General features: G+C 36.3%; 1 protein-coding gene across 4 annotated transcripts in view; it reads left to right on the forward strand.

The window, feature by feature from the left end:
* SCAF8 (SR-related CTD associated factor 8) overlaps positions 1–17,962 on the forward strand; it is a 145,764-nt gene that overhangs the window by 46,630 nt on the left and 81,172 nt on the right. For 2 of the 4 annotated variants that reach the window (XM_079331130.1, XM_079331131.1), the window contains exons 17-20: positions 534–678; positions 1,193–1,273; positions 1,857–2,078; positions 2,719–4,447. In XM_079331130.1, the coding sequence (XP_079187256.1) occupies positions 534–678; positions 1,193–1,273; positions 1,857–2,078; positions 2,719–4,433 (2,163 nt within the window). In that variant the 3' untranslated portion in view covers positions 4,434–4,447. Of the gene's footprint in view, positions 1–533; positions 679–1,192; positions 1,274–1,856; positions 2,079–2,718; positions 7,444–17,962 lie in introns of those variants that run through there. The other 2 variants (XM_079331132.1, XM_079331133.1) reach the window with 1 other exon arrangement.

Here is a 17,962-nt window from a genome sequence, read left to right on the forward strand (position 1 = left end):
TGTAAATATTATGCACTGTAGCAAAATTCATAACTCAAACAGAAATTCAAGTGATATTAAATAATTTTTAGGATTTCATCAGGATTATTAGCCTTAAAATTACACACACTAAACTTAATTTTCCGGTACTGTTCTAAAATACCTAAGTTTTTCTTGGCACTAGAATCACTGTTCTCAAAGTGCCCCCACATTGCTACACTATCTGCATATTTCTTCCTTTTTCTTTCTCTGCATTTCTGCATTCACCCCTCTGCGACAGGTATATTTTTATTCTTGAATAGACACAGTGTTTAACTGTATTTTTGGCTGTCTGAGAATAAAATAAAGATAACATAGGATTCTTCCAGTGTCCTTGTTTGCCCATAGTGTACTATTTCAGAATGCAATCTATTTCTTCAGTGTTTGAAATATGTACAAAGGCTTTGGTACATTTAGTGCTTGATGTGGATTGCAGTTAAATCAGTTTATCCTTTTTAATGTCCATGAATACTGTGAAGTATTGAAGCTGCTTGTTTTTCTTTCCTTGAAAAAAGATTCCAGTAGCTCCAGCTGTGCCTGCTGTTAGCTTGGTTCCACCTGCGTTTCCTGTCACAATGTCTGTCCCTCCTCCTGGTTATAGTCCAATTCCTCCTCCACCTTTCTTGAGAGCAAGTTTCAACCCTTCACAGCCACCTCCAGGTAAGTCAGTAAAAGCGAAATGCAGTATGAAATGGGCATAGGCAGTTCTTGATCCTCTATGTACATCCAAGTTTTCTGTCACCTTCTGGTAACTGTCTGAGCAATTTGGCCTTTGACTCCTAAATGTCATAGTAGATAAAAATTACTTATATCTAACTTGGTATTATTTTTATCAGTGTATTCTGTTGAGAATAGGAATCACATCTTTTTATCTTTGCGAGAAATTAAAATTTAAAAGTACTCAAAATCAATCTCCTTGTTTTTGAAAAGTTGAAACTCTTGATTTCCTTGTTTGGATACTACTGGCAGATATCACTTAAAGATGTGCCTGCGGATCATCTGTAGTGAGGATGGGATTGTTTTTGGAAATAATAACCACTGTTGCCTCTTCCTATTAATTTATTGCTTGCTAGTGTACAGTGACGCAACTTTTTGGGATAAATAATGTAGGCAATCTTTTACTGCAAAACTTTATTTGTTTTTCATGTAATCATTTGTCATTTTTTCCATATAGGTTATATGCCTCCTCCAGTTCCGCCTGTTGTTCCACCACCTGTTGTCCCACCACCTGTAGTCCCACCAGTTGTTCCAACATGTAAGTTTGATTGCTCTAACAATTGTTTGTGTGTGATGAAAGGTTTATTTTGTTTATATACTCCTTGTTATTTAATCAGAAGCAAGCTAATCCTGTGTAATGGGAAATAGCAACACAGAAGTTGTTGTTTAGCTGGTTTATGTAGACATTGAGAAAAAGACTTGCAGAGCTTATAATGTAGACTGAAAAATTATGCCTAATATAAAGTTACTGAAAAAAGTTACTGCAAATTGTTAATTATTTGTGTGCAGAGTTCAATATTTGGACCTTTCTAACACATGTAGCTATTATTGGGATTATTTGGTCTTGGTGACCGAATAATATATAACAATTTATTTTAGTTTAGCATTCTAACTATATTCATTTAACAAGATATGTTAGACTGCTGATTGCATAGGTTTACCTGCAGCTCATGATCTCTAGAAAAAAACCCTGCTGATTGAGGATAAGAAATTATCAAAAAATGTACAAGTGAAGGTAATTAATTTCACTTCTTTTGATTTATCAGCCTGACTTCTGTCAAACTTAATTTGAAGGTTTCACTATATGATTACTGTGATACACTTCTGTTATTTCTCTACAGCTTTAGTACAGCCTCCATTACCAATTGCACAAGAGACAATGAAGGATGTTCCTTTTACTGGCCTTGTTCTACCAGTTGGTACAGTTACTAGCAATCTAGCTACTCCAACACTATCTGCTGGAAGTGTTTTTAATCCCCTGCCAATCAACAAACCAGAATCAGAGGACAAAGGATCACATCTTACAGATCTTCAGATTTCTTCCAGTGAAAACAACAGATCTGGTAAGAAATGTTTTCATTATAGGATATGATCCTGTACAGGAAGCATCACACTCCGAGTGGTTTTTGCAAATTGTAGCTCATTGAGCTAGTAACTACAGAATTGGAAATTTTGGGCTCAGTAGGGTGTCACTCTGAATTTAATTTGGGGAATTGGTGAGAACCACCTCATCATCTGTTCATTGACTTCTAGCAGCTTATGCTCAAATATGTTTTTCTCATAGTTTCAAGAAATAAAGCCGAGCTTAGAAACCCATTGGAAAACCTCTTAAAAATGTAGTTTGATTATCCAATAGCAATGGAAAGGAGAAGGAGAGGGTAGGCTGGTATAACATCTATGGAATTTTATCAAATATTTTAATAGTTTCATTGCATAAATTGGGTGATGGCTTTGGGGTTAGTCAATTTTAGGCTGCTATACAGTCTTTACTATGTAGAGACATTTGTTTCTGAGGCATAATGTCTATGTATCACCAATGTGATTGAAATAATATATATTAATTATAGAAACTAGGACAGACCTTGCTAGCAGTATCATAACTGCATGCATTACCTGAACATGGATTAAGCTGAATTTTGTTTTGAATGCTGTGTGTTACACTGGTATTTTTTGTTAACTGTTTTTCTTGTTGCTGCATTTCAGTGCAAAGTGATGTCTCGAGTAGCTCTGGACTTGTTGGAGGAGTGCAGCCACCCAGTGTCTCAAGCAATTCTGGGCTTACTGGAGAAGGGCCCCCACCCACTGTCTCAAGCAGCTCTGGACTTGCAGGGGGAGTACAGCCACCCAGTGTTTCAAACAGCTCTGGACTTGTAGGAGGAGTGCAACCACCAACCGTTTCCAGCAATTCTGCTCTTGCAGGCGGAATGCAGCTACCTGCTGTTTCCAGTAGCTCTTCCCTTGCTGGAGGGATACAGCCAACTAATGCCTCAAGTAGCTCTGGACTTATGGCTGGAGGGCCACCACCAAATGTTTCGAGTAGCTCAGGGCTTCTAGCTGGAGTTCATCCACCTGGTGTCTCAAGCAGCCCTGGCCTTCTGACAGGAATGCAGCCACCCAGTGTGTCCAGCAGCTCAGGAGTTCTGGCAGGAGTACAGCCTCCGAGTGTTTCAAGCAACTCTGGGCTTCTCATGATGCCACCACCCAATGTTTCAACCAATGTTTCAACTAGTTCTGGACTTATGGGAGTGCCACCACCAAATATTTCAAGTAATTCTGGACTTCTGGCAATGCAGCATCCAGCTGCAGTTCCAAACATGCCTCATTTAAATATCAGTAATCAAAGAATGCCAGGAATGCCTCTTATAGACATCCGTCCAGGCCTAATGCCCCATTCACCTGGACCAAGGTTTCCATTAATGCAGCCAGGAATGCCACCACAGCGTACTATTCCTCCTCCTGCAATCCTTGACCCATCTCTTCACCCACCACCACCTCGAGGTCCTTTTCCTCCAGGAGATATTTTTAATCAAGCAGAAAGACCTTTTGGAGCACCAGGAAGACAAAACATCGATAACATTTCTAATCCAGAGAAAAGGCTACCACTTGGAGGTGATAACATTCAACAGGAGGGAGACAGAGATTACCGCTTTCCTCCGGTGGAAAACCGAGATAATCTTAACAGACCATCTCCAGTGGATGTCAGAGATTCTGTTGGACGACCACCAGTTGATCCAAGAGAGGGTTTAGGAAGGCCTCCAGTAGATGGAAGAGAGCACTTCCCAAGACCACATATAGACATGAGAGAAAATTTTGGAAGATCAGGTATAGATAACCTTGGCCGAAGAGAGCATTTTGGTTTCAATTCAGACAAGCACTGGGGACAGAGAGGAGATTATGATGAAAGAGAGCACCATGCCTTCCCTATTTATGGTGGTCCCAAAGGCTTCCATGAAGACAGAGAGAGGTTTCGGCATGTAAACTATAGGTTTGATAGTAGAAGTGGTCCCAGTTGGAATAGAGGATTTGAACAAGATTCTCACAGAGATTTTGATGACCGCAGAAGACCCTGGGAAAGACAGAGGGATAGGGATGACAGAGATTTTAATTTTTGCAGAGAAATTAATGGAAACAGGTTTGGAAGAGACAGAATGCCAAACAACTGGATCCCGCCTCCACATCCACGGGTTTTTGAATATTTTGATGGGGCCACTTCTCAACGCAAAGCTGATAATATGCCCCAGGTAAATGGTGAAAATACAGAGACAGAAAGTCAGCCACCAACTGCACAGGTGCAGGATGATCCAGAACTTTATGAAAAACTGACATCTTCCGTCGAGATAAACAAAGAGAAGAGTGACACAGAAGCTGATATAGAGAATGAACCAGTGGTAGAAAGCACAGAAACTGAGGGGACATAATCATCACTCAGTAGGTAAAAGATACCTTTTGTAAAGTTGTCATCTCTCTGTAATAGATAAATGGCTGACTGGACCGTAGCAGTTCACTTTTGTCTGCCAGAATTAAGTTAATCTGATGTTCATGTTCATCTTTCACTTAAATAACTGTACAACTGACTTGTATAGAACACTGTTCTTAATTTGAACATGCTAGGTAAACGTTTTTTGCTTTTGGTTTTGTTTTTTTTTAAATTTTATTTTATTTCTTTGGTAAAGCATAAACTTGCCCCCAGTTGCTTTTAATTTCACAATGATAAATTAACAGCTTGTCAAACAAAGACTTCCTATGGAAGAAAATGGAATTTTTTAGATACTACCCTTAGTTTGGCTATCGAAATTGTTATACTTGAAAACAGGTGCTGGTGTATCTTGTCCGTGTTTTTAGACTGCTGCAGAATTTTAAAGTATAGATAAAGCTGTGATATTTTATGTTCCTACAATTCGGCAGAAAAAAAAATGGCCCATGTTACTTAAGGAGCATAACACAGAGATTAAAAGTGATTTTGTAAAATCTACACTATAGTCTCTGTTTTCTCTAAAGTAAGTGTTTGTGATTTGTTCCTCGTACTGCAGTGGGTTTAAAAAATGAAAAAGTACATTTTAATGTTGGGTGCATTTTGTTTTTAGATGCCAATAAAGCATATTTGTTTGATAACAGTGTTTTAGGTATTGTATTTTTTTAAAAACCTGCAAGCTCTAAAAACTTGGAATCAGCTATGATAATGTGCTTAGCCAGTTGTTGCAAAAGGTTTATATTACTTTTGTAAAACCAATGCAACAGTTATATGTGCAAGAGGCATATGATTTTTACGTCAAAGATCATGCAATCATATTAGTTTATGTAAATAACATGTATGTAAATATCTGTGTAAACTGTTTGTAGATACCACTTTTTCTGTGCGTGCCTGTGTATGTGCAAGCACTCACAGAATGCTATAGGCACTTCAATAAAATTGAAATGAAACTAGGTTGTGAAAATTTGCGTTTCACCTTCTTTAGGTAGTAAGATAAAACATTTCTCTACAGTACTGTCAAGCTTGTATTTATCTGCTCATGCTCATTGTTACAATGTTCTTACTACTTCTAGAAGGTGGAACATACATACTGTAAAAATATGCAGTAGGATTCTAGCTTTTTAAAATGCAGATATGCATGAAGCCAAAACTTAAGTGAATATTTGCATTTTCTTATTTTGTAATATATTGTTCTGGATAGAGAGTGTTAGTGTTTGAGTTCTTTGTGGTTAATTGATTTTAATGACTCAAAGTTCAGAAATGTTGCATGAAAAGTAAAAAGCTGATGTTGGTCTAAAAACCCTACATGTTTTTAACAGAAATAAGAGTTGAGGGGTTGTGTTTTGATGGAATAACATTGAAGGTGAACCTGTTTCTAAATTGTTGAGATGAATTGGCTGCTTAGATAAATTAGTAGTGCCATTCTCTTCTGTTTCACCTACTTTGCTGCTTTGTGTATCCTTTCAATTAGTGGTGAAAGATTAGGCTGACGTCAGATTTTCAGTTTGTTCCATTCAAATGCATTTCACCAACTTCTTTCAGAATAAGTTTTGTTAAAATTCTGGTCTGAAAGCATCCCTTCACTCAGTTTTAAGAAAGTTGTTTTCCTCTTTCATAATAAGATAATAAGGGTAGATTCTGTTACGTGAATGCCCCTTTGGTAAAATTAACATTTTTAGCTCAGATTAGACTACTGATCTTTAACACTAAAGCATTAACATGCAAGTTTTATTTGCCCTTCTGCTTCCCTGAAAGGGGTGAAAGTATGAAAACATCACATGAGTGTAAAGCATTAGCATGCCTTTGAACCTAGAAGCAAGTTACTCGTGTGTGTAGTAGTCTTCCTCTGGAAGGTGGGCTATTTTTTCATGCTGTGTGATGGTTCAGTTTTTCAGTTCCAGGGACTTTTATTCTGGATAGTAAAGAGCAGCTTTAATGAAGGTAGCCCTTGGAAAGAGTGGACTTGAATGAATTATTATCTATTGTGCAAAGTAGTAGTCATCAGGTATGCATTAAATAACCACTGCTTTGTAATGGACCTTGCTGATGTGTTTATTACCAGAACATGTCTTGGGAGTTGATATGAACAATGTTTAAGGTAAATGTATTGTCACAGGCAGTCTCTGGCTCAAAGAGCTCGACCGATGCTGCTGCACCACCTACTCATAGTGTTCTGGTCAGGCAGATTTGATTGTGTGAAAGCCAAAAGCACAAAATAGATCTAAGGATATTTTAGGAATGTAAGGGGTTTTATTTCATTTTAATATGTTCCATTGGAAAATGCTTAAGTCATAGACCACAGAAATAAATATTCACAATCAAACACATATTGGCAGTAGCTTTACTTTTTACACATTTTGTTAAAAACTTCCTGAAAACTAGAAGTTGATTAGTTGTTCTTCTAAACTGGGACTGGCAGTGTGCCAAGTTGTTCTTAGTATGAAGATTTAGGTAAATTACCAGGTGAGAGTTGTTGAACAGTTTGGTTGGTAGTGGTATAGAACAATGCTTTTAATGATTCTATTATCTTTGTTAATATCTTTCAAACATGAATAAATTGGCTACTGTACATATGTGTTACACCATCAATTTCTAAACACTGGTTTTTTTAGAATAAAAGTTTGTTGTACAGCCTTTAGTTGCATCATGTGTACAGCTAGAACTGTTCTATTGCTTAAATAATATAGCATGCAGATATGTATTACCAAAAAATAGCCATATTTAGAAATTTGAAGGGATTTTGTATTAGTGAAACAATGGTTGCCTTGTCTTGCCATTAGGAAGTTTTAAATGTTTCAGAGCTGAAGTGAATAATTCTTTTTTTTATTGTACATTAAGCCATCATAAGCCAACATGTGCACTGAAAAGAACTGTCCTGACACCCAGACCAGTTTTTTTATGTGATTCATGGGAGTGACTTAATTTTTCCTTTTGCAAAGGAGAGAGTGAGATTGGGGTGGAAAGAAAGATGGGGCCCAGGCATTGGGGTAGCAGCTCTGGCTTACACCTGTTTAAAGCTTACTGTAGTGATGAAGGGTTTTGGACTCTTAGCAACTGAAGAAGCTGATGTACAATTCATATTAGTAACAGATATGTTGAAAAATATTTCAGGAAGCTTTGCAGGCAACACACATTAGGCACGCACATTTACTTGAAAACTGTATGCATCAGTAAGTTGTTTGATATATTTGCCTTTTTAAACAGGCTATGGTTCTTTCACTGTGGTGCATTTAAGTAGAATGCTATATCCATAAAAATGAGCCCTTGTTTGCTACAAGAACATGATTGCTGGAGCTTTTCCTGTGAAGTATTGGTACACTTCCTTTTTATGTGTGGTACTTCCTTTTGTTACAGACTCAGGGGAATATAGTGTTAGATTCCTTTGCTTCAGTAGAGCTCTATGACATACTTAGAGCAACTTCAGTCATTTAAATGACTTTATGAAGTTAAGGAACTTTTAGCCTGAATAAGTTAAGATGGGAGTACTGTAATCAAGCCTGTAGTGAGGCATGCACAGGCATTACTTAAGCACAATTGGATAATTATAAAATAAACTTATGTATAGAAGGTGTTCATAAGGTAGAGCCAGTTTATTACAGAAGTCTCTGAATATACTGTTTGAGCAGTTTTGACCATGTGCAAGGATATTTTCTGCTGGTCAAACTGAAAGTACTCTTGACTTTTTGCCCTAACTCACATCTTTGGGTAATTTAATTTGATAGAAATGGATCCTAAATTTCATTCTCTGTGGCTTTTTGTTGCTTGATAGCAACAAATGGGAGTGCTGAACAGTCATAATCGTCAAATGGTTTGGGTTGAAAGGAACCTTAAATATCATTTAGTTCCAACTCCCATGCCATGGTCAGGGACACCTTCAACTAGACCAGGTTGTTCAAAACTGCGCCCAACCTGGCCTTGAATACTTCTAGGGATGGAGCATCCATAGCTTCTCTGGGCAACCTATTCCAGTGCCTCACCACTCTCAGAGTAAAGAATGTCTATCTAATCTAAGTCTGCTGTACAGCAATTTAAAGCCACTGCCCCTTGTTCTATCACTGCTTATTCTTGTAAACAGTCATACTCCAGCTTTGTAATTTTAAAACCTATTCAGAGTCTCAGGAGTCATCAAGATTAACTGGACAAATTTTTGCTATTATTTCATGTTATTAAAGAATTTTTCTTTACCTTCTTTGTTATTTTTGATCCAGGTAATTAAAGGATCTCTCTTTCCCTGTTGTGATATCTACTGCTGATTCTTTTGAATTTTGCAGTAGTCAGATACCTCTTTCAACTTCCTTTCCATGAGTAGGTATGCACTGTGAAGCCATTTACTGGTGTAGATTAGAGATTGTTTTAAAAGACATAAAGGCAAGTTGTTCTTTTATAATTTGATGCTGCTTGTTTGAACAAGAGTGGCAAAAGCCACTAGTTGTAACTAGTCTTACATTTTTCCTTGAAGGGCTGTCACAGTGATGTTCACTCTACTTACTTGGTACAAGTTATTTGGATCCACAATAAGCATAATTCAACTAGTGTATGTACATGATATTTCATAGTCAAGAAAAGTCAAGTAGAGCTACTAAAAAGAAAACTTATTATATCTCTTTGAGTAATAACTTGCATGTAGGATCTGAAAAGTGATTCTTGTCAGTGACCAGAGTCTGTTAATAGGATTTTTGTTGAAGTTGGTAAGCTGTAATATTTTATTTGCCAGTATTCTTTTATTCCTATCTTGCATGAACTTGATAGATAAGGGTTGTCTCATTGACTATCATACTCTTAATATCTTTTAGATGCTCTGCTACCAAAGGTTAGAGGAGGCAGTTCTAGCAGACTAAGCACTCTTACAAATGAAAAGGCTGTTAAGATACATTGTACAATTGCAGGTGAATGTTTTCTCTCTCAAAGAGTCTAAAGTGCACATTTCAGTACTTGGATAGTAACAGTGATATTAGTTTTATCGCTTGTTTACTAGTCCTATTCTGTACTCTGCCATTTTTCTTTTAAAGTTAAATAATTAATGCTAATTTTAAATTTCATTATCTAATGAAATCATACTAAAGCCCTCAGATAAGGAGCTATTTTTGCTTTGTAAAAAAAATATGGTCAGAGAGCATTGTAACTTGCAAGTAGTCTAGTTGAATATTTTTTCCACTGTTTTAACGATTTAATACTGCAAAATTCCTCTTGAATGATTTTCTGTATGCATGTCTGTGTCACAATGGATATGTGTTCACATCAGCATGTGTTAAGGTTTCTGTTGAAAAGCAGAAAAGCAGATTCTTTAAAGTAGATGACTTGATGTGTTTCTCAACAGGTAATTTCACAGCCATGTTGATTTCTATACAAGAGCATTACAATTGTGTGTGAGCCAATGCAAGAAATCCTTACTAGGTGAATACGTGAAGAGTGTTCAATGGATATAGAATTGTTAACTCAGATATAGGTTGGTAGGATTCACCTAAGCCATAGTTGCAGGGGTTTTGGATCTGAATGTCACTTCCACATAAGTAGAGATCCTATTGTAAGTGTTGTAGCTTTTTCTTGATAACAGTAGGAATTAAGTAGGAATAAAGTGTATCTCAGTGTATAAAGTCCTTTCTAAAAATGCATTCACCTTCGTCTAGTCAAAGGGAGCTCTGTCACTGCCACCTCAGTTGATCAAGGAAAAAAATATTGTCGATTTATGCTGTTTCTGAGGTAATCACATCTCATTCAGCAATGTAGTGAAATGCAGTTTTAAGTGTGCCTTAAGTTTGTCCTTTTGAAAAGGACCACCTATTTCAAACTTCAATCAAAAATGTAGAGAATATAATAAATTTTTGTCTTTAGAATTTGAAATGTTCAGTGGGTTTTCTTCCAGAAAATCTTTGTCATTTCAATTGTATAAATACATAAATAGTAAGTGTACACTCAACTTTAAAAATGTTTTCTGAAATGAAGGTTGTGCTAGTTTGTCCAATTCATTTTCTTTTTTTTTACATGCTTGCATTACATTATTTTGTCAAGCAGTTCTATCACAGAATTCCTCTTAAAATAAGTTAGAAATATCTTTGAATTATGTAATTCAGTTGCATAACTGAGATGTTTAAATCTAGGGCAACCATAAGTCTTTATCTGGAATCTCGTCGATTTTTTGTGTAGTATGACTACCAATGCAGGGAATTCACTATTGAGGACTGTAGTGGTAGAGGTATCTGTAATTAAAAGTAAAATGCTGACAGCAAATTAAAATGCTTGCTGATTGATTCAGAATTTTGCTATTTATTAAAAGCAAAATAATGGCACCTCTCAAATCCTGTGTTGATTAAAAAATACCATATTAAAACTATGAATTTGCAGGGCTGAAGTTCTGTGAATTTATAAAATGAGCAAGGAACCCATTATTTGTTTTAGAATGTAAAACTTTGAAGTGATTAGGATAAAATGTTATTTTTCCAAAATATTGGAGTATAATTTTTAAGTTTTGTGTGCATGCTGCCTGTAATTTCAGTGTGTACACTTCATACATGCTTTGTTCCTGCGATCCTCATTTCATGATCAGAAGCGCTGTAGGAAACAGGAAAGTGGCATGAAATAGCATATTCTAGCAGACACTGAAAATACTGTACAGAGTGGATCTGTATATAAACCAGTGCACAGATAATGCTTCTTTCAGCAGCAATAGCTTGATAGCCTAATTTGAAATGAGAAAAAATACAATTATGAAGTATGAATAAACCTTTCTTTTTTTTGTAGATTTGGTAGAAGTTAATGTGTGCATTCTGATTAAATATTTACTAATTAATAAGCAAGCAAGCATTCAAAGATTTTAAGTATTCCTATTTGTCTTGATATTGCTCATACCTCGATTAAAAATGAACACCTCCTCACCCTGTCCAAACAACAAAATAAAAAACCTACAAAAGTCAGGTAGGTGTACATATTTGTGAGCTTACAAGGTTCTTGGAGGTACAACATGACACAGATGTTAATATACCTGTTCGGTATCTTTAAGTAGTAAGTACTTTAGAACCCAACCAAAAGTATGATGAAGTATCTCACTTGCAGGGAATATGCTAAACTGAAATGTTGGAGTAAAATCCAATGCCATTTTGTTCCTTGTTCGTGGTATCTCCTAGCCCAAATACTGTTCTTGTTCAGGGTTGCTGAATGCTAATTATAGGATGTTCTGATAATTGCTTGTGTAACCCATTCAATAAGTAGTACATCCTATGTATTGCATCACTATAATACAGACACTAGGAAGTTGGGAGTGATGCTGTTTCAGGCAAAACTATCACAGAAATCAAAAGGGGACCTTACCAAATGGTGTGAATCACCAATCTCAAACATTGAAACATTGCTATTGAGAAAAGTCTACTACTGATGACTTTTTAATTATCCTAGTAGCTAAAAGGGTGCATTTCACACTAGTATCCCAGTTTGACAACTGCTGGCTGCAGCATCTCTTGCTTTCAGCTATCTGCAGGAAAAAAAACCAAAAAACTTCTTGATTAAAATTGTTGCATTCTTCCATGTTATTGCTAAAGAATTTAAAATAATGTTGCTTAAGTCTAAAGCAGTATATGCTTTACAGCCTCACTGTTTACCGTGGGGACATGACTGTTTCATTAGGTCCAGGATTTCAATCTCTCTCTTGGGTGTCAGTTTTTAGGGGCCTTTAGAGGAACAGGTGATAAAAGATTATATGGTTCTAGTTTCCTTGATTTTTCTACCGCTTTTAACACAAAGCCTTCTAGGGGATAATATTTTTCCTTTCAAATTCTTTTTCCTGTGCAAGTATTTATGAGGAGGCAGCCCAAATAAAGATTTTATTTAGATTCTAAGAGTATGATGAAATAGATTGTATAAAATGTCTGAAAAAAATTGCAAGCACTATACTTATCTATTCCTGTGCTAGGAAATTCATTGAGTTCATAGAGAAAGAAAGCAAAGCGAATTAAAGCTACTTAAATGCATTGGTCTTTTCCTCTGACTCAAAACAGTTGTACTTTCTAAGGAGATCTTTTGTAGCATGTAGAGCAGCCCTTTAATACATGGTCAATGTTCTTTGTTCAAAATCCCTGAGCTCTAGCTTTCTTTTCTTCATCTGCACACTGCTTTTTTTGAAAGCTTATGTTTTATTTAAGTAGCATTTTTTTCTTCAAAGGACTTAAAAAAACTAGTGCACTAGGTTAATAAAGTTTTCTTATTTCATTTTAGAATGTCCTGCTTAACTCTCCTCAGTAAATTTCCTTCTCCATGAAAAGTTCTTATATTTCTGTATTAATCAGAATAGAATTAATGAATGACATGTAAAAAGAAAAAAGACAAAAATAAAAATTTTATTCAAAATTGTATGTATTTGTCATGATAGTCTGGTTCTAGCATGTTCAAGAATGTAACTAGAATGACATTATTCACACATCCTAGCAGATTATCCTGTCTCTAATATGCAACTTGAAAAATTGTGCATATGCTCAGGACAGCCTCAGGAGTTGTCCCATGCAACTTGTACATAGTAGTGAATACCAAAGTCTTGATTTTTCCTTTCTATTCCTCTCCTTGTCACCAGATATTCTAATTATTCTTATTCAGAATGAAGAAATTTAACCAACGAATAGATCTAGGCTAAAAGCTATGAAGAATTTCATTTTTCCCAGCTTGGAGAATTAATTTGTTCTAAATGTCTTTCATCTAGATACATTAAAGTAGACAAACATAAATCCAAAAGGAACAAATCTGTAAAAGCAATTCTGTTAATATTTCTAGCATTTTTAGGGTTAAAAAGTCTGTTAAGGAACTGGAAGGTTTAAATTCGTGGGCTGTTTTACCATCTGATTTTTCTAAAAACCAGCTACTTAAAAATTACATTTTCTTAGTGGCCTTTCTCAAGAAGTTTCATCATTGTTCTTTTGTCTCACTGTTTTTTTCTTCTTTCAAAACAGGATCCTATTGTCTTAGAACACAGCCTTGAAATTGCACATCTTGTATTACAGTAACAGTCTAGCATTGGATTGAGCTACATATCCCAAAACACGCATACATTAAATTTATTATTGTGGAACTATCAGTGTATGTTTATGTATCCATTTTACAGAAGCTTATGGAAAGCTTAGCTGGAGAATTTACAGTCTACACTAGGAAAGGAAACACAGCCTTCAGTATTCACTCTTCCTTTTGCCATGCATGCTACAGTTAAAGTCTTCTTGCAGCTGATACAGACTTGTTTTGTCCACCGTCTTTGCTGTGTCAAAGGAGTCAGAGTTAGACATGGGAGTGTTCACATACAGATTTAAGTGCACATTGTCTCTGAAAATCAGTTGAGTATTTAAAAATCAAAGTATTTAGTTGCGGTTCTATATCTAGCTTGCTATGAAACATTTGTTGGGTTACACTACATTTTACACTATTTGGCATCTTATTTTTTTAAAGTAAAGTGAAACACAATATTGTTGTATGTATAAGAAAGGCTCAGTCTTGGTGGTTGATTTTATTATAAGAGAATACAAGTTTCCCAGTCTTACACTACAGAAAATGATATGCTGGTGCACTGTGACAGGCAAAACCTTAAGTACCCTGATGCTTGGCTAGAAAAAACACCAACCAGAACCTTTCATCTCAGGCTGTGAGGTAGCACAGGGAGTGTGAATATGTCCAGGCAAACTGCTGCCTCTTGCCAGGTGCACAGGCTTGAGAGTGGAATAATATGGAGCTGTATAGACACAAGGCCCCCTGCTCATCCAGGGATCAAGACTGTCTCTTCTACCTGAGCCACTACAGTGGTATTACTACTGCAGTCAGCAAAGTAGTCTTTTTATACTGAACTTTATCACATGTTTAATATTTATAAATAGAAGTATTTGAAGTTAGTATGTTTTTCAGTGTAATAACTACTGCCAAATCAAAATTGTGAAGCAAGTGGTCTTGAAGAGAACCTAGTTACAAGCAAGAAAGGTGAAAGATGATCAAAGCACGTTAGGTGCTTGTTTGGATTGTTCTGGAACAGAATTGTATCTGAAGATACTGTAGGCAAGTGGTTCCTGCTTCAAGGTCTCACTTGCTGGGAAAAGGCCAGAAGTTAATCTTGAAACTTCTTGTGGTTCTGACCTTCCAAAATACTCTCAGTAGGTTGATATCTCAAGTACACCTTACATCTGCATTTGTTTTCCCATTCCTCATGTAATCTTGACCATGCTAGGTAACAGCCAGCACAAACATGCTGCATCTCATTGTCATCACTGTTGTGATGTTCTTGGGTCTCCTCCAGTGCCCTTTTGAATCCTTCAGATGCCATTGTTACCCATTTCTAAAGACACTGAAACAGACAATTTAGTGTTTTTCTTTAGGCACAAAGCTTTTTCTGGAGTGATGAAATACTTCACCAATTTTTGTTTTCACCCTGATTTCTTCAGAAAAAGCACTTTGAAGTGAGCATTTTAAAGCTGGCAATTATAATATGGTTTCCAGCGTATTCAGTCTGAAAGTGAAGTTTTGATGGATTTTGAAGGAACAATTTCTATGTACTCTTACTGTTCTTCAATACTTTTCCTGTCTTACTGTCTATATAAAGCAGTGGTGTCTAGCCAGCCACTGCAGCCTGTTTCCTCACCTTCTTAAGAGAGAAAGTCCATCATGTCCCCAGAACATGCTGACACTTTCTGCAAAGAGCACCTTCTCAGGCTGTGTGCAGTGAAAGACAAGCCTGCCTTTCCAGGACACCTTATCCACAGTTTTTGAATCCTTCTTTGCAGCAAGTCTCTGGATTTAGGAAGACGAGAATAGCAGCTGGATGAGTTGTTAATTATCATCTGTACTGGTGCTCAGGGGCCTTAAATGAATTGCAAAGTCAGCAGCTGGTTGTGCCTTTTGTGAAGGGTGCCCACTTTTGCCATGTTTCTTCTGAACACTTGAAATACCAACCAAAGCCCTAAACTCTGCTTGCACCTCTGCAGTACAGGAATTGCTAGGTCTTGTGTGTGACATGTGGCAAACTCTTCCTTTCAAATGTGCCTTTTTCTGTTGCTTCTTTGAGAACAACATTATTGCTTTTCCACTGTTTAATTCTCTTCTGCATAAAATAGAGCTTGATGAATGCAAAAGTGGTGAGAGGAGTTCACACCTCCTGCTCATGGATATGGTGAGGAACCTGTGCTCTGCATCAGAGTGCCATTAAATTTGTTGTTTTCTAGTGGTGAAAAATTTAACAAATTTAACAAATAATCCATATTTCTTGGATCATGGTATTTCTATAAAAGAACATATATTGTCTGGCTGCATAGACTGCTGAAAAAGAAATTTTAATTAGTTTAGCTTTATTCTTTTACCTTTTATCTTTATACTTTGTGTCCTGTACATTGATTCTGTGTACAGTGTGCTCGTTGACAAAATGCATTATTAACTTTCTTCTCTCAAAAATTATGTTTTTTGCCTTTATTTCCATCTGAATGTATCACAGCCAAATGGACTTGGAGGAGGATGCAAAAATGAGCAGCCAAACAGCACAGGAACTGGGAAATCTCTTCTAGTGGGACTGAGGAGTGGATTGTGGGCAAGAAAAGGAGAGATCTTTGAAGCTCAGTCATCTTACCTGTGCTTATTGATATAATATTTTATTCTGCATTCTAAAATTATGAACACTTTTGTAACCAAATCCATAGGAAGTAGCAAGTTGTCAAGTGTCAGAGTATCATAGGATTTTTCTTTTGAGAGAGCCTCTTTTTTTGGTAATTAAACTGTATGGCAACTCCTCTAAGAAAGGTGCAAATGTTGCATTTGAAAAATTTTCTAAGCACTTGCTGATTTTGTTACTGATGCAACAAACCTGAGATTTTATGTTCCTTTCTTTAATGGTTAGGTACTGATTGAAAATATTTTTAGAAGTGTCAGCAGTGACCGAAAGGAGATTACTGTGGTTTTGAAGAACTGTGAAACTAAAGAATTTGTGAGGGATGTTAAGTGAATTTACTGGGATTTATATATGTTTTCACTTGCTTATAATGTAGAATTGGTGCCTAACTAGCTGGCTGCTGCTGCGGGTTAACACTGTTATACTTCGGTGTTTTGTTTTGCTTTTGGTAATTTCAAAAGTGCAAGAGTTTTGTAAATGTCAGCTTTGCAGGCCATGAAGGGTCACATGTAACCCTGTCAACACTCAGGAGGAGTCTTTGTGAACTAAGGAAAAATTACTGCTAGCCATGATGTTGTTGAAGGTGAAAAAAGTGATTGTCAATGCACAAAATGCTTAATGCTTCGTTTATGAGAGTAGGGTGCCTTTCTTAGTTTGATATAAACTATAAGGAGAAACAGCTGAGATAGCCGAGTTAAAATCTACAAAGTTTTGCAGGTATTTACTTATTTTAATTTTTGAAAGACATTTTGATTCCTCTTTTTTTACTTTTGCTTGTAGTTAAGATGTTTTTCCTTCCCTGGATTTTGCTTGCACTCGATTATATTCATTTCCCAAGCCTGGTGGCTTGCTGCTGTGAAACCAGCAGAGGGTGCCCAGCTCATGCATAGTGGTGGCTGTTCTTTCCCAGCCCACTGTGGTGCAGCTCTGTGGAAGCCAGAGAGCTGCTGCCTTAAGCCCTGTACGATGAGCTGCTGCATATCTTCAGTACAATTCTCAGCCATTCACTGTTGTGCCTCACACCTTTAGTTTGTCCTTTTGTTCACTTCATGTTTCTTTATCCTAATTTTTTTAATTTCCTGACATTGTGGTTCAAGGTTGATGAGCTTGTGAGATTATTCTGGTTTTTTCTAATGAAACCGTTGGGTTTTTTAATCCTAGAATGTGAAATGTTAGTCAATATTTTTTAAAACCTAACATTTCTTGAAACTGGTCTGATCTCCCAAAGTTTCATATTAAAAGTTAAGGAAATATTACACGGAAACTACCCTTCCACCAGCAAGCTCTTACTGGATGGCATTAACTACCTTTCATCAATTTCAAAATAATTCGCATAAAGCAGTTTAGTTCTCTGAAATATTCTGTGCAATATCTTTCACAAATAATTTATTGAGATTCTCCTTCATCCCATCTGCTTTCAATGGCACTTCACATTTTTATATAGTCTGATAGAAGCAGATGATAGATTTTTCATTAGCACTGTGAGATATGATATCGTCTTTGGCTTTTAATTAGATTTTCAAAAAGCAAGTATGTTTCCCAGGCTGCAAGATTTTAACTGAGACACATTTTAGTGACGTTTTACTGATTATTAAACCTTATTTTAGTAACTACAAATGAGTGCCCATAAGCCCAGATATAAATAAACATCTTGTCACCAAGATCATTGATGTTTCAGTTACAGTCTTCCAGGTATCTGACACTGCTTTTGGTCCAGCATGATATTTAGCTTGACTCTTTTAAACTGACTAAAATTTACAGCACTAGTAAGTCCCTGTTGGACAGTCAGGAAAATAGATGGAAATGCATCCTTGATATGTCTCCTTATCTGCTTTTATTTTCTATGAACATCAAAACTGTATTAT

The sequence above is a fragment of the Erithacus rubecula genome, assembly GCF_903797595.1.
Source record: "Erithacus rubecula genome assembly, chromosome: 2".
In the NCBI taxonomy this organism is placed as follows: Eukaryota; Metazoa; Chordata; class Aves; order Passeriformes; family Muscicapidae; genus Erithacus; species Erithacus rubecula.